Source organism: Euleptes europaea, chromosome 20 (genome assembly GCF_029931775.1).
Source record: "Euleptes europaea isolate rEulEur1 chromosome 20, rEulEur1.hap1, whole genome shotgun sequence".
Classification (NCBI taxonomy): Eukaryota; Metazoa; Chordata; class Lepidosauria; order Squamata; family Sphaerodactylidae; genus Euleptes; species Euleptes europaea.
The window spans coordinates 25,549,652-25,574,481 of NC_079331.1; the positions used below are offsets into that span (position 1 = coordinate 25,549,652).

Sequence of the window (24,830 nt, forward strand, 5' to 3'; positions counted from 1 at the left end):
GAAAACAGGGGGGCCCTAGGAGGGAAGAAGGCTGGCAGTTGGCAAGCAGCTGTTTCTCCAGTGGCCACCCCAGGCAGGATCTTGTCCCCATGGTGCCCAGAATTGGGGTAAGCGGGAGACACTGAGGCCAGGCTTCAGGGTTTGAGAGGGACGCTGGGGGGGGATCCTGACCCCCACCCCAGTGGGCAAGTCCTACAATGGTCAGGTGGTGGCAGCTGTTACCCGAAAGGAGAAAAAGGAAACCCCCTCCAGGAGAGGTTGAGAATCCCTGGGAGAGGGCAGGAGTGGAATAGGGCCTGAGAATCTGAGCAGGCCCATTCCGCCACATTCTCCATCAGCAAAAAGGGGACTGTTTTGTCTCTTGCTATGGTGGCAGGAATTCTCCCCAATATGGGGGTAATCCATTGATCTCGGCGGTGTTTAAAGAAGGGGCATTCCATCCTCTTGTGAGATAATGTGTCAATTTTCTTTGTATTGCATGAGCAAAGTGTCAGAATACGGTAGATTTCTATATCTTCCATTTAATACTGCTGAGGGTGCAGCTTTTAATCAGGCAAGCATAAAGGCTCTGGAAGGAAGGGTCTGTCAGGCTGTAAAAGTATAGTGGAGTTAGCAAAGGGAGAGGAATGCCAAAGAACTGAGCTGAACATACTCTCTGGGCACGCATTGTGGAGCTATAGTGGTCTAATTCTTTTATGCATCTCTTAATAGTTAGTATAGATTTCCTTTTCCCCGTATTTAGTAGGGTATCCTTAGACAAACCAAAAAGTTGTATTTTTTTGTCAATTTCCTGCATCCAACAGGTGCTGATCTTGTTTTAGTTCATAGATAAGGCCGTCCTTCACCGATGCGAGTATAATTTTTAGGTGATGTTTAAAGGCTTTCAGCCATGCTTTTGATTCAATAGAACCTTCAACTAACTCTAACCTTAGGCTAACTCCAGCTACACATCTTGGAGCTCCTGTAAATACGCCGCAGAAATGGACACAATAGGAGATCAATATTCTCCTTGATGTCTAGAATCCAGACTGAACTTCTATATAATAGCTGTGGGATGATGTTCATATTGAATGCATATAACCCCCCAGTTTGCCACCTTTGGTGGTTATATTTGCCACCTTTATAAAACAGAAAGCATTCCATTGCTGCCACCGAAGGTTTAATTTTCCTTGTTATGTAGATAATGTAAGGTTTCCAAATTAAGTTAGAATTAAAAGTCTCAACCAAGTATGAAAAACTAAAGACTTGCTAAAAGTTGATGTTATCGATTTTCCAAATAACAGGAATATGTCTCTTGGTCTTGGAAAATATCAGAACTTTATATTTTGAATAGTTAATTTTAAGTCCTTCAGTTTTGCAATAGGTTGAAAATTGGGATAATAATATTGTCGAAGGCTTTCACGGTCAGAGTTCATTGGTTCTTGTAAGTTATCCGGGCTGTGTAACCGTGGTCTTGGTATTTTCTTTCCTGACGTTTCGCCAGAGACGTTTCGCCAGAGACCCCCTCACCTCTGCAGGAGTATATCGTATACCTTGCAGCTGTGGACAAGTTTACATCAGGGCAACAAATCGCAGCATACAAACAAGGATAAAAGAACATGAAAGATACTGCAGACTTGGCCAACCTGAGAAATCAGCAGTGGCTGAACATGGACTGACCCAAACAGGACACAGGGTCTTATTCCAAGACACTGAAAGACTGGACAATTCTACCAACTATTTTGTCAGATTGCATACAGAAGCCATTGAAATTCATAAACATCAGCACAACTTTAACAGAAAAGAAGAGAGTTTAAGAATGAATAAGGCTTGGCTTCCTGTCCTGAAAACCTGCAGACTAACAAAGACTACAGTCCACAATAGCCATGCGGATTAGCTTTGGATTTCACACATTAACAGATCACTTCAGGATACAATGGTTCCATATTAACATCCCACACCCTCATTACCACATTATCTTGATACTTACAGGACAATGATTAGCACATTACCTTTGATTCTTTTTGCAGGACAATGATTCAGCTCAAACCTAACCCCTTTCTGACTATATATTACTCTTCCTACACACTTGACACTGAGAGACACTGTCCTTCAGTGTTACTCCTCTGAAGATGCCTGCCACAGCTGCTGGCGAAACGTCAGGAAAAAAAAATACCAAGACCACGGTTACACAGCCCGGATAACCTACAAGAACCAATGGGATAATAATGTTTTCAAACCCACCTGGGTGCGGAACAAAAGTTCCGCATCATCCACATATAAGAGCAGATTTAAAGCTTTTGAAGATAGATAAGGGGGAGGGTAATCTGCTGAGGAGAGGTTGATAGAAAGGTCGTTTAAATATAAGTTAAAAAGTAAGGGGGCCAGAAGGCAACCCTGTTTCATTCCTCTATTCAAATAGAAACTCTCTGAGAGTTCTCCCTTTTCGCCACAGCGTACTTGGACCACACAAGAGGTATATAGGTTTTTAATTAGCCAGAGTAATCTTCTATCAGTAGAAGTGAGTTTGAGTTTTCCCCACAGCCTATTTCTGGGTATGGTATCAAATGTTCATTACAAATCCATAATACAGCTTATAGTTTGCCATATTTTTCTGGAGAATATTTTTCTGACAAATGAGCTAAGATTAGGCAGTGATCCTGAGGAGCAAAAGCCTTCCTAAAACCAATTTGCTCATATCCTAAGATGTTATTAGTGGCAATCCAATCCTCCAATTTGAGATATAGATATGAGGAGTATAATTTTCCCATGGAAGGCTAACAGGCGATAATTTGCTGGATCATTTCTTATAGATTGGAACTATAACGGAGTGCTTCCAGATGGAGGGAATTTTGCCCTGAATAGTTTATTTCGGAGAAAATTGGGGCTAGTATTTTGGCCCAACGCGTTGGATTTATTCTGAATAAATCAGTACAAATTGCAGGCCCCTCTTAAAGATGCTGCAGTGGTTGTCTTTGGTGAAAAACCTGTGGGACGGCATCCCCTTTGGGGTGCCAGGAGTATGGTGTCACCCTAACCGTGGACGCTTCCTTGGTGAGCTTGGAAGGACACTGCTTAGGTGAGGAAGTGTTAGGGCAGATGGTCTGACAGGGAGACCAAGCTACACATTAATGTCTTTGAGCTATGCGCTGTGAGAAATACCCTTAGCCACTTCACAGACATGCTTTGGGGACGTTCAGTGCTGGTCCAGATGGACAGTGTAGCAACAATGTTCTACCTAAGCAAACAGGAACCGGGTCCTGGCGCCTCTGCCAGGAGTCAATGACTATTTTACACTGGGCGATTGAGCGCCAGTGCTTGATCCTCGCCATACATCTCTCTGAGGAATTGAACACCAGGGCAGACTCCCTCAGCAGGTCTTTCCCTCTGGCACATGAATGGTCCAAAACAGATATATATTTATACCCCGTGTTCAAATTGTGGGGGAATCCAGAGATCGACCTGTTTGCAACAGCTGTGGATGCAAAAGCAGAATTGTTTTGCTCCCAAGCAGGGAAGTGGGGGCTCCCCTGGAGACGCTTTCCAGATCCCGTGGGCAAGGAGGTTCTGCTACCCCTTCCCTCCAATTCCCCTCATACCCAGAGTCCTAGGGAAGATGCAACGGGGTCAGGTTCAGGGCATCCTGATTTCTCCATTTTGGCCCAGACAGGTCTGGTTCTTGGTCCTAATGGATATGTCGCAGAGCCGTTATGTCAGCCTCCTGCTGGTATCCAACCTTCTAACATGGGAGGGCAGGTTGCATCCCAATATTCCTTGTCTCTGCCTCATGGCGTGGAGAATCTAGTCCAGGAGAGATTTTTGTCAGAGGTGCAGAACATCCTGTTCCAATCTCATAAGCCATCTACGAGGAAGTCATACATGAAATGGACTCATTTCACGAAATGGTGTGAAGAGAAGGGGTACACTCCTACAGGGGCCCCCTTAGCGGTTATTTTGATTATCTGTTAAGCCTTAAATTGTCAGGGTTTTGAGTCCATCAAGGGCCATATGGCCACCATTTTGGACTTTCATAGGTGCGTGGAGAACTCCACCGTGTTCTCGCACAAGGTCTCAAAACGCTTCACATTTCAAGTGAAGTAGGAGCTACAGTGTAGAAAATGTAGTTCTTGAACTCTTTCTGTGTAGTTTCTGGTGTCTTGCATAACACAAACTTTCATGAACCCCAGCAATCATTTTGTAGAGGAGTGCGGATCTGTTCCTTGTTTGTGTGGTGTGCCAGTCAAATGTGGATAAGCCACTCTACGTAGAAGCTTCTGGGTTGGGGTGTATGTGTGTGAATCTTGGAAGGGTTTCTTGGGCTCAGGGCTCTTCAGCACTGCCTGACCCTCCTTCAGTCCCAGGCTCAGTTCTCCACTCCTTGTTGACGCTCTGGCCTTTCACTAGTAGCACTGCTTTGCAGCTGGAAAAAGGGCCTTGGATAGTATGGTTGTATGACCACTTTGGGAAAACTTTGTAAAAAGGTTGACGTGTGCTGCTCTGTTGTTGACTTACAACGGCGGGCGTGTATCCCTTTTTGAGGCTGGGGAGTCTTTGCTTGAAGCCCGCCTGTCACTCCCTTCTCTCTCTCTCTCTGTGTGTCTCTGCAGTGCCGCGCAGCCCATCAGTGTCTCCTGATCGCTGATCAGCACTGCCGCACCCGGAAGTACTTTCTGTGCCTTGCACGAGGAATCCCATGTGTTTCTCACCTCTGGGTTCATGACAGTTGCCATGCCAACCAGCTTCAGAACTACCGTAATTACCTGTTGCCAGCTGGCTATAGTCTGCTGGAGCAGAGACTGCTGGAGTGGTAAGTGTACTGGTTGAGGCTACAAGACAAAGAACTGGGCTTCTTGCTACGAAGCAGGATGTAGGCTTGGACTTCAGAGAGCAAAGGCATTTCTCTTGTGGAAGAGGAGGAGGGAAGGTGTGATGGAACAGGGTGGTATAGGGTGGTGCCCCAAACTACTTAACAGCAGCAGAGCCCCCATTTTTTCTAGGCACCCCCGAGAGGGCCTGTTCCATAAACTGAAGGTGCTTCTTGTATCGAATGATCAGCGGGACTTCCTGGAACTTTGGGCTGAAGTTCTCATGACTGGGGGAGCAGCTTACATTAAGAAACATCAGTCCAACACGTGGAGTGAAGGTAGGGGGGGCAGCCAGACAGCCAGCAGTGGGGCTTCTCAGGCTGGGGCTGTGGGTGGATTTTGCTGGTCTCCTGGGTCCTTTTGACCCATCAGCCCTTTCCTTCCTTGGAGAATTGGCCTGTCTGGTGAATTCTGCTACTCCTGGCTTACCCCAGTCTTTGCCACTGCTGGGAACGCCTCTCCTTTCACTGGCAGGCAGACTAGAGAGCCAGTACGGGGCAGTGCTTAGACAAGGACAGAGAAGACCCAAGTTCAAAAGTCCACGCTCCCAGTCGCCCTCAGCCTCACTGGGATAAAATGAGGAGGGGGAGGCCCACAAGCACTGCCTTGACTTTCTCCAGAGAAAACAAACAGAAAACCCAAAACACTACTAAGGAAAACAAGCTGAGTGACAGACTGCGCTTCTGACCTTTGGGAAGGATGTGGTAGACAAGTAGATGGAAGATTTACCTGGGAAGCAAATTCTCCATTTCCCCCTACGGGTTGTATTTCCGTGGCCCACATCAGGGATGTGACAGAGCAGTGCTGGGAGGGAGGGAGCCCTTGGTGGATAGCAAGAGGTGGGAGTGGCTTCCAAGCAGGTGGGGTTGCACTTGAAGACAACCTGGAAACGACGACTGGCCCAGAATGTGGCAGCCAGGAACATCTGTTGCCTGTTTTGAAATAGCTTCATTGGCTGCCAGCCTGTTTCTGAGTTCAGTTCAAAATGCTGGTTATGACCTTTAAAGGCCTTCAAGACCTGTGACAGACTTATTTGAGGGACCGCCTCCTTCCACGTGTCCCTGTGTGCCAACTGTGGTCATCAGGCAGCTGTCCGTTGGCTCTCGCCCCTTGGGGTGCCCTGTCTGACCTCATGGCTCCTGCTCTGAGGAAGGGGCGCCCTGCAGAGGTGAGAGGGGGGCCCTTCTTGGAGAACTTCAGGAGGCACTGTTGGAAGGGCCTGCTTGTGTGCCAGAGCATTGCAGAGGGTTTGAATTGGGGAGTCATCTTTTAAGGGGGGAGGGGGAGGAGTTTGCTATTTTATCTTTGGTTTTAGCTGGGAATTTAAAATTTATTATTGTAAGCTGCCTTGAACCAAGAGGAAAGGCAGGCTATAAGTGTTTGAATAAATAAATTTGTGCCAGAGGCTGCCCCCAGTTGAACTTGTGGTGCCTGAAAGCAGGCAAAAGCCAAGTAGCTGGCAGCCCTCCTCATTTGCTGACGGAATACCTCACGAGGTCCTCTTCCTGGAGTGGAGGAGCCCGTGCCTCTTACAGGCAAGGACTCACAGCCTGTGGCAGTTCCCTGCCCCACCCCTCAAAAGAAAACCCACCTCAGAGGCAACAAACCTCTTCCCGGCTCCTTGCAGTGTGCGCACATACAGCCATCCAGCAAGAGAGGTCCTTGGATGCCCTGGTGGTTGCACAAATGAAAGGCGCGGGGGGGGGGGGAGCAGAGCTGCCACTCTGCCCAGCAATAAAGGGCTCTGAAAGTCTGAACCATGCCAGTTGGATCAGTGGGAAGATGCCGGCAGTCGGGAATCTTTCTCACCTTCCCTCCAGCAGATCCTTCTGACTCCAGGAAAGCTGACTTGTGGGATGGCAGGACCTGTATGGAGGGGTGGCCACGTGGGTCAGTGGGCTGCTGTCGAGAGCGGCAAGGGGCTTGAAACTGCCTGGCCTCTCCTTTGAGTAGCGCTCCTGGGTGGCGATTGCTGCTTTCGTGTTGTAGCCCACTGACAGGTTATGACTCCACATAGGCCTGGGTCCAGAAGGGGCTGGCTGCTGGTGGAAGAACTGTAATCCTTGTGCCCGGGGGTGGGGGTTGTTGGTGAATCCAGCTCCCTGACCTTGGATGCACTGGGCTTGGCAAGAGGGAAGGCTCCTTTGACTTCAGGGACGAGAGAGGAATCAGGCCACAGAATGACTTGATCCTTGTAAAAAGATGGAAGGCTGAGGCAATGATTGCTCTTCATCTAAGAGGGAGCCATCTGGAGACCAGCTGTAATTCCACACCAACTCCAGGCCCCAGCTGGAGGTTGGAAAGCCTGATGCAGAGGTGACTAGGTAGAAGGCTGGGTTTCCAAATTTTGCTGCACTGCCTACTCACTCATGTTCTACTATGCTGGGAGCCTCAAAGGTTGAGCTGGAAACTAAAATCTATAACAAAATAATTATATTTATTGTTTGGTGAACACAATAAGTTTGTTTGTAAACACAGGGCCTGGAATACAGGCTGCTTATAGAAAACATCAGTATAAACTGTTACAGAGATCTGAAACTGAAGAATTGGTGCTATCTTGCAGACAGATGTCTATAGAAAGCCCACAGATGCTAATAACTATTTAGCAGTTTCCATCAATAAAATTTAAAAAGAAACTTACCATATTCTCAGTTATTAAGATAAAAAAGGAATTGCAGTGCAGATATTGACTTTCATAGACAGGGTGAGATACTGAGGTAGGGCTTCTGCCCAGCAAGTCTTCTGATTGACTGTGCAGATTTTTTAAAATGTTTCTTTGGTGGCAGCTGCCACCACAACACAAGGATCACTGACGTTAAGCTGCAGCAGCCATTTTGTGACTGGATCTGCCTCCTGTGGCAGCCATTTTGTTGCTGCGCCCACCATGCCATGTTAAGAATTCCAAAAGTGCCTGTATTCTCAGAAAGGTTGGGGACCTCTGGTCTAACCTAGTTCTAGGTCCCCCAACTAGTCCATCAGGACTCTCATGACCACATTCTGGGGAAACATGGCATGTTTCATTCAGCAAAAACCTCTGGATCCATTTCAGGCTGCCAGAGAGCCGACTTCTCCATTAGTTCAAGGAGCATAAAATGTAGAGGCCTCCCTCCTCGGACAGGTTGGCTGAGCAGGACTCCAGGTCCAGCATAGTAGAATTAATCAACAAAGGGGTGGGGGTGGACCTCAACCAGAAAAGTACAGAGAGCCTCAAAGGTTGAGCTGGAAACTATAAATCTATATAACAATTACAACTATAATTTTCAGACTTCCATTCTGATGCCTCATTGTGCCTGGAGAGGCCTACAGTGCAAAGAAATGATCTTTGAAGCACTGGCATAGCCCTGTGGGGTTTACCTGCTCTGGGCATAACCTCTGACTCTCTGTAGGACAGAGGTTGGAGGGGTGTGTGTCAGAAGAAGGTATACAATACTGTGAAAGCCTTGGCAGACCCTACAGTAAGGTGTTAGGAGGCTCCTCCTCTCAGGAAGGCCTGGTGATGCTTGTGCCAGGCTGGACCAGGGCTCCAAAGGGCAGTCTCTGTGGAGACGACCCCCTGCAGCTGAGGAGGACTCGCTTTCTGCAGGTCTCCAGAACCCACGGAAACAGAGGAATGCTCTGTCCACACGTTTCAGCCACTGCAGGCTCAACCTCTGAAGGAGACCACCTGGGCTGTTTGCAACTAATGTGACTGCTGCTCTTCAGAATACAGATGGGCCTTGGGCTGCTTAAGAGTTCAGATGGGCCAGCCCAGCCCTGGCTGTTTCTTGCTTAGGCTCCTTGCCTTTGCCAAGATGAGCAGGTCTCAAACTGTTCAAATCCTTGCTCTGCTGTGGAAGCTTGTTGGGTGACACCTTTGCCTAGCCTACCTCACAGGACTTTTGAAGATAAATTGGAGAAGAGAAAAGCAATGTTAGTTTTTTAGGGGATGGGAAGAAAAGTAGGATCTAAATTAATACACCCCCAACTCTGGTCAGGAACTGGTTCTGTTATCTGCAAGCTCATCACACAGTGTTGGTATCCTGAGCTGGGCAGCATGGTGCCACCAAGGTGTGCCCAAGTTGCCCAACTTGCAGCTGCCTCCTTGGCTCTGACTGCAGGTGAAGATAAGGCAGGCTGCAGCTGAGGTCTCCCGGAAGGGGCATCTCCATCCAGTCTGTCTGTATGCAACAGAGGCTGAACGGGAGCTTCCATTCTTCATTTTCAAATGATATACAAAGAAGGACAAGAAAAGGCATCTCAACCTTCCTGCAGAGACAGGGCAAAGACTGGCTTGGGTGGGGGGAAGACCTGCCTCCTAATCCAGTTCTGGCCCTTCCCCTGTGATAGCAGCTGTTGGGCTGCTGGTGATTTAAAATGCCCTAAGGCTGCAGAGCTGTTGGCTGGTGTAAGGAAGAGAGATTCCCCCCCCCCCCACTTTGGAGGCAACTGAGGGCCAGGCACGGGGCTGATGCCACGGAAGCAGCTTGTCCTCTTCGCGTTCTGCATCTGGGCATGGGGCTGGCTGCTGCAGGCAAAAGATGCCAGGCGGGGAGAACCCAGGGATTTTGCCACCTCTAGGCAGTTCTGTCCTCCTTTTTCTACAGATGTTGGTTTGGGTGTCTTTGACGTGGTGGTGACCGACAGTTCCTGCCCAGCAGCCATCTTGAAATGTGCAGAAGCCTTACAGCTGCCTGTGGTCAGCCAAGAGTGGATCATGCAAAGCCTGGTCGCGGGGGAAACGGTTGGCTTCCAGCACCCACAGTATCGGCTGGGGCCTGGCCCCTCTTGAAATGGCCTTTCTTCTTGGCGAAGACTGTGTGCGGGCTTCTTGTGTCTTATCAGTTGACCCATGCATGATGCGCTATAGTTAACTGCTGGCCTTTTATGAAAATAAATGCTCAATTTTTTTGTTGTTGTGTTAATGGAACTCTCTTATTTTGCTGTCTCCAAAGGGGTCCCCTGAAGAAGTTTCTTCCAAATCAACTCAGGCTCACTAATTCATACAGGTTCTGTTTTCTTTGGTTGGCTGTGGATGAGTTAGAGTGGCCGGTGTTCTAGGCCCTGAGTGTACATATTTCTGTCAAATTGTACAGCCGCCCCAAAAGTCAGCATCCCACTGCTGCTCTGCACAAGTCCGCCACACAATATCACGCTGACTTCAGCCTCTTCCACGCTTGGGGCCTGGCCCTTGTCATCCCCCCTCTCCTGTGCTGGCTATTAGTCAAAGAAGAGGTGGGGAGGTACAAATAAGACCACAACTCAGGCTTTTGTAAGGCAGAGAGGGAGAATGAATGAAGTGAGCTTTTTTAGGCTCGGAGGATAAGGTTGCTGGGGGGGGGGGAGATTCCCACAGCAGTGCTAAGAAACCAGGCAGAGGAATGCTTCCTGAAGCCACCAGCGCTCCAGGCGGACCAGCATGGACAGAGGCTGGCTGGGAAGGTGCGGGGGTGAGGAGCCTGCTTCTTTACCTTTCTCAAGCGCTCACACCAGATAACTCCCCTTTGTGCAGCTTATAAAAAAAGAAAAGTAACTCTGGTTCAATGCAGCCTGACTTCTGATGGAGGTACGCAGAGAAAACCGCTTCTGGCCAGTTCCACAGGCAGCTGTGTCAACTGCTAGGAGTGCACAAGCGCCCTCCCCTCCCAAAGAAACTCCCATACAAGGAAAGCTGTACCAGCACTCTTTATTGATGCTTGTTAACTTCCCCAGTTGTTGAAGAAGGGGTTGCGGTGCAGTGCTTGGTGGCTGCCCCCCGCCGTGGCTCTGCTGGTGCTCCTGCATCCTTGCACTCTTAGGAAGAGATGAACCCTGGCTCCTGTTGAGACGAGTTCAGTCCAGCCCCACGCTGTGAAGGAAGAGGCAGGATTAGGCACAGTTGCAAAAACACTTTAGCCCACCCCCGTCCCCCCATGTGCAGTCTCCAAGGCCAGGGAGAAGGGGAGCTGAGGAAGGCCACACTCATGAAGAGCAAGTGATTTCACTGTTACATACTTGTTGAACTGCCTCATGGCACCAGTGCTTCTGCCTCAAGACAAGGCTTTTTTTTTGTGGGGGGGGGGGTTTTCCCTGAAGCTTAGCTGGCCAGCCCTAGGCTCAAAGGCCAAGACCTCCAGTGGGCAAGTATGTGCCAAGAGGGAATGGGAGTTCTTTTGATGAGCTATTTTAGGTGGGGCCATGTGAGGGCAGGCCCAGCGGGACTCTCGAGCTGTGAGGTGACTCATGGCTGCCAGGGACCTGTGGTGACGCTTCCAAGGAGCATTTTGGGGAACAGAGGCCAGCGACACTTTGCAGGGAAGGGAAGGAGGGGGCCCGTATCCCTTGCCCTGCACCCTTTTGTGCACTGTTGCCTGCCACATGTAAGAAGCAGTCCCCAAACAGTTGCTTTGCCCAGTTGTACCTGCCCAAGGTGCCTCCAGCCTGCGTGTAATACTTGTTGTAATCCAAGCGTAACAGTAACTGAGCCAAGTCTGAGTTTATCTGGTGGTTGTGAACACTGGAGAGAATCTTGAACAGAAGTGAAGACTGGCTGCTGAAACCCTGCGAGGCAAACACACAAACCATTTCTCCCGTTTCCACATGCTCCCCTCCAATAAGAACAGCTCTGCTGTATCACACCACCAGTCCACCTGGTGTAGTGGTTCATACAGCAGCCAACGGCACTGAAGCCAAGGCATGGGTGCTGGCTCCTAGCACCGGCCATCCGAAGTTTCCTTTAGTCACCCTGGCTAGTAACAAATGATGAAATGGTTCTCTAGGAATTGTTTAAAGCCACCTATGCAAGTAGCCATCACTGTGACCACTGGCAGTGAATTCTCCACTTGGCTGCCCTCGTCTGCACTTTTCCTAGATCTGCCATCAGCCAACAACAACAACGCCCCTGTGTAGATCTATGGTGCAGCCTCATTTGAAAAAGGAAGGTCCTTGCTTGTGGGATGTTAGGAGAAATGTGACTGGGCATCAAAAAGAAGTGGTGGTGATTATTCCACCCCTCTCCCTCCCTCAGGAATGGGGGTACCACCCTAGACAAGGTCAAAAAGTCCTGGAATGTTTCCTCAGGAACCCAGTTGGAAGCCACTGCCTCTGTCATACAAGGATGCTCGGCAGGGAACTTCATGCTCAGGCTTCCCTTTGACCCCCCCCCCCCACCATCATTTAGTTTGTAGCAGGAGTAACCCATCCCCACATGAAAGGGATAACAGCGCTACTGTTTTGAATATCCTGCCGCCAGAAACAGGCAAGATTCCATTACAATCACAGGCAAAAAGCAAAGGGGTCATGTCACAGACTGCCTGTTCATATCCACAGAAGCACCTGCAGTCACCAAAGAGCCACCTCTAGGAATGTCATAGTCTCCCACCACCTGCAAACACCAGACACTACAGCACGAAGAGGAATGGCTGTACCTTGGCCAGGATGCTCAGCTGGGTGGTCCCCCGCTCATCCAGTGGCCCTAGGTTCTGACTAACCAATGAGCAGAAGCTATGGCAGAGATCCAGGATTTCATTCAGACAGTGGAAAGCCTGCAGAGGAAGAAAGCACACGTGTGTGTAAGGGTCATTCAAGGGTCTCCTGGCCTCACAGCAGCCTCAGCTCGCTCTGGGATTTCACATCTCACACTAAACTTAATTCATAAACTTAATTTAGTTTAATACATCTCCATAAAGCCTTGGCCAAGGGAACTACTTTGATGTTCATGAGGAGCTAGCCAAGCAGCAAGCCAAATCTGGAGTAAATTCCAGGACCATCCCACGTGCTTCTGGTGTGGTGCTTTGGGAAAAGACCACGGCAGCCTCTCCACCCATGCTGACCAAGCTGCCACCGCCACTGAATAGCCAGCAAGAACTACTACCCCCGCCCCGCCAAACACATTCACAGTGTCCTGGAAAACCTGCCTTTGCAATGCTAAGTGAACTAGGGGAATTTTCAATCAATAGTTTTAGTGATTTGCACATTTATGCTTATGACTAGGGAGGTACTAGAGAAAAACTCAAAATGCATAATTGCCATGTGCCTCTTGTGTGGCAGCGCCTCCTTCACACCCAGCGCGTGTCCACGTGTAATGCTGGTTCTACCAACTCTTGCAGGTCTGTTGGCTCAAACACTACAGCTGTGTGAGCCTTGTGGGACTAAGAGGCACTCACTGGTTTCAGCAAGATGAAGGACTGGGCCAGGAGGTTGCTCAGGAAGTGGTCGTGTGCCAGCCGTATGCTCTCAAAGTCACGGGTGGAATTGATCTGGTGCAGGAGCTGTGCAAACTGAGACTCGAGGACATCCACCTGGGAGCAAGAAAGCCAGAAAACACACTGCCACCTTTGCCAGGGCCACGGGCATCTTGGAGGGAAAAAGGAGAATCCGCCCAAAGGAACAGGAGCAGCAGCAGTTCTGAATCAGATCTTTAAAAGGTCTCCAAAGAACCAAAGAAAGAGCCATGGAGCACTGGAGACAAAAGCCTGTTTCCCACCTGCCAGTCCTCCCAAAGGAAGGTGGAACTACCTAGCACCCTCACCTGCAAGTAATACTGCAGATTGTCCACAAGGAAAGTCATGTGATGCCGCATCTGCCACTTGACCGCGCCTGTCCGGCTGGATTCCAGGCCCTTGCCCTGCATCTGCAGAGCCCAGCAATGCTGCAGCTCAGCCTGGACTCGCCGCACGCTCAGCAGGTACTTGAACACCACGTTGTATCTGGAGAAGAGTGCAGATCCTGGCTGGGCCACGCCCTGGGCAAGGAGCCCTGACCGAAAACACGGACCCCATTCCGATCAGGGGGAGCCTCTCCTCTTCCAGGAGCACACCATGTGTGTGTGTGTGGGGGGGGGAGTCCCAGACTTGGAAAGATACACCACCCAAAGCTTTTCTCCCAAACCAATGCTATCACCAACCACTAAGTACTATGGCCGCCAAGGGGAAGCCCAGCACTCACTTCTCCAGCACAGCGGGCGTGAAGAGGATATGTAGAGGCCACTGCACCTTGTAGTGGAGTCCTAGTGCAGCCCAGCCAGATGTGGGAGATTCATGGGGGGATAATTCTCGAGAAGGGGTTTCACGAGCTTGAGCAACATCTGAAATGGAAGCCCATGAAAACAACTTGCACTGGAGGCAGGAGGCAGTTAGGTTAACAAAGATCAGCCCAGGGCAGCTGGCAGAATGGATGTAAGGAAAAATTGGCAATTTTCTTACCACTAATTCTTATTTTCAGGAGAGACAGGAGGGTATTCTATATCCTTTGGGACTGTCCCCTCCTTCAGAAGGAAGGGAGAGACAGCTTACGAAAGAGGACTCCTCCATGAAGGAGAGTCTCTTACTTTCTAGAACAGGAACAATCTACAACATACATGGTCAGTGGGCACCAATGTGGCAAATGAAGCGCTATGGTGCTAAGTGCAAGATGATCCGCACCGGAAATCCTAACTTTAAATACATGCTGATGGGGTCTCAGCTAGCCATGAGTTTGAGAGAAACATCTGGCTGTTGTGGCAGACAGCTCCATGAAAAGGTCAGCTTCATGCCTTGGCAGCACGTTCAGGATTATTAGGAAAGGGACTGAAAATAAGGTGGCCAGTACTGTGGTGCCCCTGGTACAGACCTGTGGTGGGGCCTTATCCGGCATGTTGTGTAGAGTTCTGCTTGCTGTATCTCAAAAGAGCTATTGCAGAGCTGAGAAAAGTGCAGAAGATGGGGGAAAGGATGATCTAGGGGTAGCACCTATGACAAGAGGCTTTTTTTTTTTTAAAGACTACTGGGGGACATGACAGAAGTTTATAAAATTGTATCTGGGGTAGAGAAAACAGATAGAGAGAACATTTTCTCTCTCCCATACCAGAACTTGTGGACACCCAACAAAGCTTTGGCTGGGATAGGGGGCGGGATACAAATATAATAAACAAACAAACAAATAAAGTTTATGAGCAACAGGTTCAGGGCACACAATGGGGAGTGGGCTTTTTAAAAAAAAAAAAACAACTCAAAGTAATTAAGCGGTGTTATTTCCTCTCACTGCCAGTGGACAGAAGGATGGCCACGAGCACAGATGGTTTGAAAAGAGGGTCAGACATTCATGGAGGAGGAGGGGCACGTCCCCCAGTTCTAGTGAGTCGGGGGAACCTCCATATCCAGAGGCAGCAAACCTCTGCACACCAGGGCTGGGAGGCAACAGCAGGGGAAACTTGGCCTGGTTGACTGGCCCTCCGTGGCAACTGTTGGCTGCTGTCTGAAAACAGGATGCTGGACCGAACGGATACAGAATTTCCTCCTGCCTTTACTGGAGAACAACTAACAGGACTGTGCAGAATCCCTCTCGTTCTGCAGCACAACCACCTGTGGAGCAGTTTATAATTGGGGGTCTAAGGCACAGGAAGGGCTGCTTTGCCCCTCTCCGTCCAACAAGATTGGGGGCTGGGGTTTGAACTCTAGCCCTGCTGCACAGTTGGCGTTGACAGGTCCTTCGGCAGAGGAGGCCAGGGGGACTCACACATCTGCACTGCCCAACACAACGCAACTTGTGACACCAAACCCACCTCGGTGCTCCTTTCCATGGTAGTGGATAGTCAGATGAAGGAGAGGAAGGAGGTTGTCGTCATCCAATAATACTTTGTGGGCTGACTGCTGGAAAGCCACATTGACATCTGTGAGGCAAAGGCACGAATGGCCTGATCAGCAGGCAGAAATGCCACGGCCGGCTCTCCCTGCCCTCTTTCGTGGCACGTCACATCAGAAGCACCTCTCCGAGGTGAGACTTGTAGGAGGCCGGCTCCCCTTGGAAAGAAGAGGGTTGGCCTCTACATTCCATGAGAAACCAAGACAAGTACCAGGCCGTCCATGGCTGAATGGAGGCACCCCGCAGCACTAACTGCCAGCCCCCCCGAAGCCTTCCCCTCCCCGAGAAGAATTTCCTGACACTTGCCGTGCTCGGTCACTGCACTGGGAGGCGTCTTCAGCATATGCTGTGCGGTGTCAATGAAAGCCTGAAATAGCTCTCCTCTGCCCAAGAGATAAAAATCTTTAATAATCTGAAAGGAAAGCAAGTAACATCGAAGGCATCAAGGTCTCCAACTGAGTCACTCTCTGTCCCCAGGAGCCCAACTCTCCAGCCTCCTGAAGAAGGAGGAGATTTCAAAAGTTCAGGAGGAAATCGGAATTTACCTTCAACTGCCCTATGAGGTCTGATTCTTCTACCATCAGCTTCCATAAGTGCTGAGAAGTAAGAGAGGACAGTCTATCAATATCCTGAGCCAAGAATCCCCAACAGCTGAGAGGCAGAGCCACCTCTTCTCCCCAGGAGACAAACATACCCATATGGAGCTGCTGTACACTGAGTCAGTCCACTAGACTATCATGGTCAGTATTAGAAAAGAGCAAAGAGTCTAGTAGCACCTTAAAGACTATGAAAATTTCTAGCAGGGTAGGAGCTTTCGTGAGTCGCAGCTCATTTCTTCAGATATCATCGTGATCTAAACCCAGTATTGTCTATTCTGACTGGCAGCCACTCTCCAGGGTCTTTCACAACCACCTACTACCTGGTCTGAAACACAATGTGCAGGACTAGATGGACCAATAGTCTGAGCCAGCAGGGCTCTTCTTATATTATGCTGACCTCAGCCACAGTGCTCCGGATCCAGTCAACCACAGACTCAAAGTCCACCAGGTTGAAGATGGGCTGCTGTTTGAGGCGATGCAATTCTGCAGCAAAGGTGTCCTCCTGGTTCTTCAAGATGGACCCTGAGGCACAAGAAAAGGGCAGTCTGGTCAGCAGCTGTCCTTTGTGCCCATGGGAAAGAAGGGAGACATTTTTGTTTTTGCCATCAAGCCACAGCCAACTTATGGCAACCCCTGGTGGTGTTTTCAAGGCGAGAGGCATTCGGAGGTGGTCTGCCATTGCCTGCCTCTACATCATGCCCCTGGTATTCCTTGGAGGTCTCCCATCCCAATACTTGCCAGGGTTGAGGCTGAGAGTGTGTGACTGGCCCAAGGTCATCCAGCAACATCCCATGGCAGAGAGATTCGAACCTGGGTCTCCCAGATCCTAGTCTGACACTTTAACCACCACACCCCATTGGTTCTCATGTCCTTCATGTCCGAGAGACAGAAGAGAGGCCCATACTTAACACATTAGTCTAGCTCACCCACCAGTGCCTTCTGGTGGACACAAGGCCAGCCCTACTGATTGTTACACTAAGAACAGCAGAACATGCAAAATATCAGAAATAGTCAAAGGGGCTGGTGGGTCTTAGCTGGAACCCTGCATTTCCTTCTAAAAACCTTAATTGTAGTAGTGGGAGGCCCTCAAAGATGGAGCAGGAAACTCTGGGGCATTTTTCACGGTAGATTTTGCTTCGGTTTTGCCATGGACTAAAAAAAACAACGATTTAAATATTTTTTTCATGGCCGCGATTTATCCCCGTCAATTATCTGTAGTTTTGGTTTTTCATGGGAACAAAGTACGCTGTATTTGACAATGGTTTGGTCTGTCCCTTTTGCAGGAGGCCTCCCCTTCCAACAGTCTCATTGTTTATGCCTGCCCCCAGCTCCGCCCCAGCTCCGCCCAGCAGATTACCTCGTGCGGTTCACCAGCCCCAGTGCAAAAAACAAGCACCAGTCCCTCTGGTCTCCTCCATTTTTCTTCCACCCTCGCCCTGTTCTGCTTTTGGAACAGTAAGATTCCAAATTGGGGGGGGGGGGCAAGGCAGCCCTTTCCTCAAAGCTTCCCTCTATTTTCTATAGGTGTGGAACCCATTGCCCTTTAATGATAGGATTGGGGGGGGGCAGGGAATCCATGTGCCCAGAGAAGTGTTTAGCTGAAAGTGGGAATAGCGGGGGGAGGGGAGAGGAAAGAAGGCCCCTGGATTGCGCGCCAGCCCCGATCCAGCCAGTGTGCATGGCGGGGGGGGGGGGGGAGAAAAGAAGGCCCCTGGATTGCGCGCCGGCCATGATCCGGCCACATTGCATCATGAGACAGGAGGGCTCCTAGCTTGCGCGCCAGCCCCGATCCAGCCAGTGTGCATGGCGGGGGGGGGGGGGAGAGGAAAGAAGCCCCCTGGATTGCGCTCTGGCCATGATCCGGCCACAGTGCATCGAGAGAGAGGAGGGAGGTAAGAGCAGGCTGGCCGCCCCTCTTCAGAAGAGTGATGGGAGGGAGTTTTGCCTTGGGTTTTCCGCTCTCAGGATGCACATTTTTCCCATCCGATTTCTCAAAAATCCCTCCTCCCCTCTCGGGCAGAGGAGCCAACAGCCCCTCCCCTTGAACATCCCCCCCACGGGTCCAGCTGCCCTAGACTGAGCTGCCACCACCTATACCCCCAGAACGTGAGGAGCACATGGCGTGGCCCCGCAGGTCTCCCCCTGGAGCCGTCCGTCCGACGTCCCTCTGGGCTTGGAGGTGTGGGCCCAGCTCCAAGGCCCATCCCGGGCGAGGGGCGGGGAAGGCGTGCAGGGACAGAGGGAGAGAAGCGCCAGGATTCTAGGCAGGCAGGCAGCAAAAGGGGCGGTATTCTTGTCCGAGTGCGAAACTCCACCAGCCAATCACCGTTCTTGGGGGAGGAGAAAGGAGACATCCCGGGGAGCGAAGCAAACATTTTTTCATGGGCATCCGAGAAACAAAACACAACTCCACAGGAAAGATCGTCTCAAAAGTGGTTTGGATTGCCTCTCTTTTAACGCGGCTCATTTTGCTCAGTGGGGGAAAATACGGATCTGCAGTGAATAACCAAAATTTGACTCCGACGCAAATCAGCGTCGAAACAGCAGCAAATCTCCGTGAAGAATACCCCTCTGAGGTGGACCAAAGAGGGAAAAGTTCTGTGAGAACAATCTGAGGCATTCGTGATTGCAAAAACAGACAGCTGAGAGGTTTTAAGTATCAAACCCCGCTTAACTCCAGAACTTTACATTTATCTTCAGTTAAATTCATTTTGTTAGTTTTAGCCCAGTTTTCCAGCCTGTCAAGATCATCCTGCATCCTGGCTCTGTCTTCTACCGTATTTGCTACCCCTCCCAATTTAGTATCATCTGCAAATTTAATAAGCATTTCCTCTACTCCTTCATCCAATTCATTTATAAAGATGTTGAACAGCACAGGCCCAGGACATCCCAGAGGCACTCCACTAGTCACTCCAAGATGAGGAACCATTAACAAGCGCTCTGAGTGCAATCCGTCAACCAGTTTCAGATCCACCTAACAGTAATAGGATCTAAACCACATTTTACCAACTTGTCAACAAGAATATTATGTGGAACCTCATCAAAGTCCTTACTGAAATCAAGATAAACTATGTTCACAGCATTCCCCTGATCCAGCATGGTAGTAAATTTCTCAGAAAAGGAAATGAGGTTAGTCTGACATGACTTGTTCTTGAGAAACCCGTGCTACCTCTTAGTAATCACAGCCATCCTTTCTAGATGCTCAAGGACTGACTGATGATTTGTTCTAAAACTTTTCCAGATATGACATCAAAGTGATGTGTCAGTAGTTACCCGGATTCTCCTTTTCCCCCTTCTTAAAGATGGGGACCACATTTGCCCATCACCTCCAGTCTTCTGGCACCTCACCTGTTCTCCAATAATTCTCAAAAATAATGGACAGAGGCTCAGAAATTACATCTGCGAGTTCTTTGAGTACCCGTGGATGCAATTCATCTGGCTCTGAGGACTTAGTTTCATTTAACAAAGAAACTAGGTGTTTGTGCACTACCCCAATGCCAATCCTAAGCTGCAACTCCCTTCCTTCATATGTTTTTGACATGTTGAGCACCGTTTCCCTCGCAAGAGAAGACTGAGGAAATGTAGGAATTGAGCAGTCCTGCCCTCTCTTCATCACCTGTGACAATTTCACTTTCCTGTTCGTGCAATGGGCCTACCATGTCCTTGCTCTTTTTCTTACTCTGAACATAAAAAGAACCCTTTTTTGTGTTTAGCATCTCTTGCTAGCCTAAGCTCATACTGAGCTTTAGCTTTTCTAACTCTATCCCTACAAGCACTTGTTATTTGTTTATATTCATCCTTGGTTATAAGGCCCTCCTTCAATTTCCTAAAAGAATCTTTTTTATTTCTCAACTCTTTAAAAAGCTGTTTATGGAGCCACCCTGGCCTCTTTAGGCTCCTCCCATTTTTCCTTCTCATAAGAATGGCTTGTGATTGTGCCTTCAGTGTTTCATTTTTAAGAAACTCCCACCCCTCTTGAGCTCCCTTCTCCATAAGTATTTCTGACCATGGGATTCTACCCAGCATCAGTTTAAATTTGCTTTCCTAAAGTCCAACCTGTATGTCTGACTCATGCAGCTTTTCCTTTCCCCAAGATTGTAAATTCCAAGATTACATGGTCACTACTACCCAGGGAGCCCACTTCTTTAACCTCACCAACCAGTTCTTCCCTGTTGGTGAGTATCAAGTCCAAGAGAGCAGACCCCCTTGTTTCCCTCTCCACTTTCTGGAAAATGAAGTCATCAGCAAGACAAGTCAGGAATTTATTGGACCTTTCGTTTTTAGCAGAGTTGGACTTCTGACAGATATCCAGGTGATTGAAGTTTACCATGACATCTCCTTGGGGTGGTGAATATACACTGAGAAGAAGGCAGAGATGAAAGGGGGCCTCTTGTGATGTCCTGGAGTCTGGAGAACACTCAACTCTGCCAAAGTCCCTGATCTTTACTCTGCTGCTTCCCGCTGACATTGAAGGGCCCACAACCAATGGGATATTACACTCCAGCTCCATTGTGCTGTCAAAGTGCAGGGTTGTGGGAAGGACTCACACAACTGGGCTTGTAAATACCACTTTGCAAGGAAGCCCACAAGGAAACCAAGCATTCTGGCACCAGACTCAGTGAGCTGAAGGAGCCGAAGTTCCCTACCTTTTTTTGTCAGGCTCACATTCTGACTCTCAAACATCTGTACAGACTCTCCCACAAAGAGAATTTTCTCAGCAACACGCACGGGAATGTAGGAAGGCAGCATTTCTATCCGCAGAGAGAACTGCTTTGGAGAAGGGGCCAGCATGTTTTCTTCTTCAATCAGCCGCTGCCACAACATGGGTTGGTCGAGATGCAGGGCGTAGAGAGAAAGAGACACAAGAATGGAACAGACAACAAACGCAAGTCAAACCACTTTTGTCAAAGGTCCTGGTTGGCACCTTGGCCCATCGAACTGGTGCTGGGAGAGAGCAAAAATGTGATAAAACAGCCAAGTGTGGTAAGAACCCCCTGAACCACTGCCTCCCTGTCTGCAACATAGGGAGGGAAAAGAGGACCCCCATACAAAGGGGAAAAGCAGCAAGATCCCCAAGCAGATGTCACGGCCTGACAGGATGTCTACCACATCTCACCATATCCTGCAACTCTCGTAGTTGTTTCCCTGTCAGCCCTCCAATGCCCAGATCCTCCTCCTCCTCGTCAGGTTGAGAAGGGACACTCCCTGAAGAAGGACCCTGCTTGATGAAGAACTCCTCATGCTGGTCCAGGAGTAGCCCGTGCAGCATCCAGGCTGAGAGCTGTTTGTACAGGACGGCATGGCACATGGCCAGGACCCTGGAACAGAGACAGCAAGGAGGGGGGTTGCAGGAGATGCAAATACCACCTAGGCTGCATCTCCACACTGGGCAGCCACGCATTCCCACATAACTCAAGTGCTGCAGCCATGCTGAACGAAGGAAGAGGGGCAGGGTGGGGGACCTCCCCGAGCTCCAGGATGAACCAACAGAGTGACGGGCAGCAGCAGCACTTGCAAGAGATGGATTTGCTGAAGGAGAGATCCCTGGGACAAGGTATCTGGCATTCCTCTCCGGCCTCTGCTCAGTCCAACCTCAGCAGAAGCCTCTTACTGTTCTAGGGCGCTTCGCACAGGTGGCAAGCCGCCACGGCTGTATTGGTGAATGATCTCCAGGATCTGACAGCCATGAATCTGCACACGAAACAGAGAAGAAAAGCTGGTTTTTATACCCTGCTTTTCTCTACCTTAAGGAATCTCAAAGCGGCTTACAATGGCCTTCCCTTCCCCCCGACACACACAACAGGCACCTTGTGCGGTAACTACTATACCACACTGGCTCTCCATAAATGTTTCTTCTCCAGGTACAAATCTGGGGTTCTGCATGGTCCAACACTGCTGGGTGGACTTCAGGAGACCCTCAGACCTCCTCCCCTCCTTCCCCCCCCCCCCACAACCTGGATGCAGGGGAGCTTGTCTTAAACTCCTAACATAGATCTAAGCAGCTCTTATATTTTTTTCCATTTCCTGTTCCTGACTCTAATGAGCTGAGAAGGACAAGCGCCGTCTCAGTTATCAGCAGGATTTGTGCTACCTCAGGAAGCAGAGCAGGCATCTGTGAGAACAGGCAGCCTGAACTAGTGAGGATACATTGTGCTGCCTTCACATGAAAGCAAAAGATGGAAAGAGGCTGTCTCCATTTGGTGGTACCTTCTGAGTCTTGATCTGTTCCACCACAACCATCAACGAAGGAAAAAGGAGCTGGAACTGCAAAGTCAGAAGAAGAATGGCTAGTTACAATGGAAGTGGGGAGTGGGGACCACTAGACAGGGAAAGAAGCAACTGCTGGAGCTCCACCAATCCCTACAGCCTGTAGGATGTCAGATCAAGAGGTTTTGGCGTTTGCCCCAAGAAGAGCAGAGGCATGCTTGTCTATCTGGATTCATTCCTCCAGGATTCATTCAAGGCTGTCAGTTATCACCACCTCTTCAATGCACCCCGGCAGTGCAAGTGTGAAGTTATCTGTCTCCCAGGGGAAGTCTGGAACCCGCAACAGAATGGATTTGCAAGCAGGCAGAACATACCTGGTCCAAGGAATAGTTCACATGTGAAATAGTCAGGTGAGGATCAGCCAAGAACTGCCAAGAACAAGGGGAAAAAGGGTATCAAGGTAGATTTGTAGCAATGAGAACACTGAACTCTATCATCTATATCTTTATTAACTATGCATTGAGTAAGTAAAACCTTATTTCAAAAAACCCAGGAATGACTGGCGTGCTGTACTATCCCATTAATTCCTTATGATGAGCATGTCCCGAGGTGTTATCATTAACTAGAAGAGTAGCAAAGACCTTTCCTGTGGCATTGTGTGCTCATGGGCCATGTGGCCCAATGTGCAAAGCAGCCAACCTGGTGCCAAGACATAACTGTCTTTCTGTTTAAGTGCAAACGAGCTCTGGTCATCATACCAACCAGCCTGAAGGCAAGAAATCCGCTGGAGTCTACATATGACATACAATTGTCAGTAAACGCTATCCCAACTTGCGGATATTGCACTGGAGAACAGGGGAGATGTGGGGGACTGGGAAAAGGCTAACGTTATACCTATTTCTAAGAAAGGGTTAGGGTTATTTCTAAGAAAGGGGGGGAAAGACGATCCAGGAAATTACCGGCTGGTTAACATCAGAACATCAGAAAGGCCCTGCTGGATCAGACCAAGGCCCATCAAGTCCAGCAGTCACAGTGGCCAACCAGGTGCCTCTAGGAAGCCCACAAACAAGTCTGATGTCAATTCCAGAAAAGATTTTAGAGTTGCTTATTAATTATTGTGAACATTTGAAGGGACAGTCACTAGCTTGGTAGATTGGGGTCTGCTTTGTTCTCCGTAGCCTGCAGATCCCCTCAAACAGTGCTGAGCCTCCTCTCCCCACCCCTGTAGCAACGAAGGGCTTGGCGGACACAGCTCAGCACCAAGGGCCTGCCTTCCTTCCTTCCTTCCTTCCCCAAGCCGGCCGGCCAGCCACTTCATCCTTAGGCCGCTGGCCCTCACGGTAGCGAGACTAGCCTCACTGCCAACGGCCACTCAACGTGGCACCCTCGTGCGGGAAAGAGGCAGGAGTTGGGTGTCCCCCTCAACGGTAGGCAGGAACCCAGACGTGGGGCTGAGACCAACCCAAGAGTGGGCCCCCCCTGCCCTACACGTGCTCATGGGTCGTGGCCCCAGAGTTTGCCAGCAGCGCCTGTCCCCTGGCAGCAAGCAAGCTTCTTCGCCCCTTCCCACCTCTTGCTCCAAGTCCAGCAGGGCTTGCCGGTAGGGCTGCAGGACGGCGTCGAGGCCGGTGCAGAAGGCGCGCAGGTAGATCCCTTGTGGCGCCAGGTGGGAGTCCTGCAAGCAGAGCGGGGAAGGGGCTCCTTCAAGCCTCACGAGGACCCCCGAGAGGCCCCTGCTGCGGCAGCAGGCCCACGAGGCCCAACACGTCCAGCCCTCGCTTCGCACGCGGGCCGCGCCGGCGAAGGCCGCTCCCCCCCCCGGGCCGGCGCCCCTCCCTCCCTCCCTCCCTCCTGCCCCAAGGCGGAGAGGCTGCCACGCCCAGGGCCGGGGGGCCCCCCTCCCCCCCCTCCCCCGGGAGTCTCCAGCGGGGAACCGGGCCTGGGAGCACAGAGCGGCTCTCCTGAGGAGGCGCCCGGCCTGGGCCATAGTGGTGGTGGTGGTGGTGGGGGGGGGGGGGGCTCGTTGGCCTGGCCCAGCCGAGCCTGCGGGGGGGGGGGTGCGGCGCGCGCCTGGCCAAGCTGGCCGCCCTGAAGCGGTCCTACCCGCGTCCCTTCCGAAGCAAAGGACGCGCGTTTCTCGCGGGCTGCCCGGGGCCCCCCCCCGACCCACCTGCTGCAGGTGCTGCTGGGCGAGGAGGGGGGCCGGGGGCGGGGGCGGCTGGGCGTGCTCGGCGGACTGCTCGATGAAGTCGCTGAAGCGCACGTAGGCGGCGCCCAGGCGGCAGGCGCGGGACAGCAGGCCGCCCTCGCCCGGGTGCAGGAAGGGCAGCTCCGGGCACACCTGCCGGGGGGAGGGGGGAGGGGGAGAAAGGGGGGCCGTCAGGGCGGGGCCGGGGGGCCGGGAGACCCCCCCCCCGCCCTCAGGGCGCCGCCGCCGCCACCACCTGCAGGCCGCCGCCGCCGCCGAAGAGGCCGCCGGTGTAGCCGCGCAGCGCCAGCAACAGCTCGTGGATCATGACGGACGGGGGGGGGGGCTCCGCCGCCGCCACCGCCTCCACTCCTCCTCCTCCTTCGCGCCGGGCCGCTCCCTGCAGCGAGCATGCGC

At 50.8% G+C, this 24,830-nt stretch overlaps 2 protein-coding genes across 2 annotated transcripts in view; one reads left to right on the plus strand and one right to left on the minus strand.

The window, feature by feature from the left end:
* The window catches only part of TP53BP1 (tumor protein p53 binding protein 1), a 61,219-nt gene extending 51,607 nt beyond the window's left edge, over positions 1-9,612 (plus strand). The window contains exons 21-23 of the mRNA XM_056865772.1: positions 4,587-4,786; positions 4,977-5,122; positions 9,428-9,612. Of these exons, the coding sequence (XP_056721750.1) occupies positions 4,587-4,786; positions 4,977-5,122; positions 9,428-9,612 (531 nt within the window). The remainder of the gene's footprint in view (positions 1-4,586; positions 4,787-4,976; positions 5,123-9,427) is intronic.
* A 1,040-nt stretch (positions 9,613-10,652) lies between these two features.
* On the minus strand, positions 10,653-23,900 carry TUBGCP4 (tubulin gamma complex associated protein 4). The gene is made up of 16 exons (XM_056865773.1): positions 23,796-23,900; positions 22,600-22,653; positions 22,226-22,282; positions 21,630-21,709; positions 21,135-21,336; positions 20,665-20,830; positions 16,416-16,540; positions 15,965-16,015; positions 15,726-15,831; positions 15,340-15,447; positions 13,746-13,884; positions 13,330-13,507; positions 12,965-13,099; positions 12,227-12,343; positions 11,221-11,360; positions 10,653-10,668 (listed from the first exon to the last, which is right to left on the minus strand). Exons 3-16 carry the CDS (start codon positions 22,256-22,258, stop codon positions 10,653-10,655), a joined length of 1,596 nt encoding a protein of 531 aa, XP_056721751.1. The 5' UTR covers positions 22,259-22,282; positions 22,600-22,653; positions 23,796-23,900.
* Between the last annotated feature and the right edge of the window lie 930 nt (positions 23,901-24,830).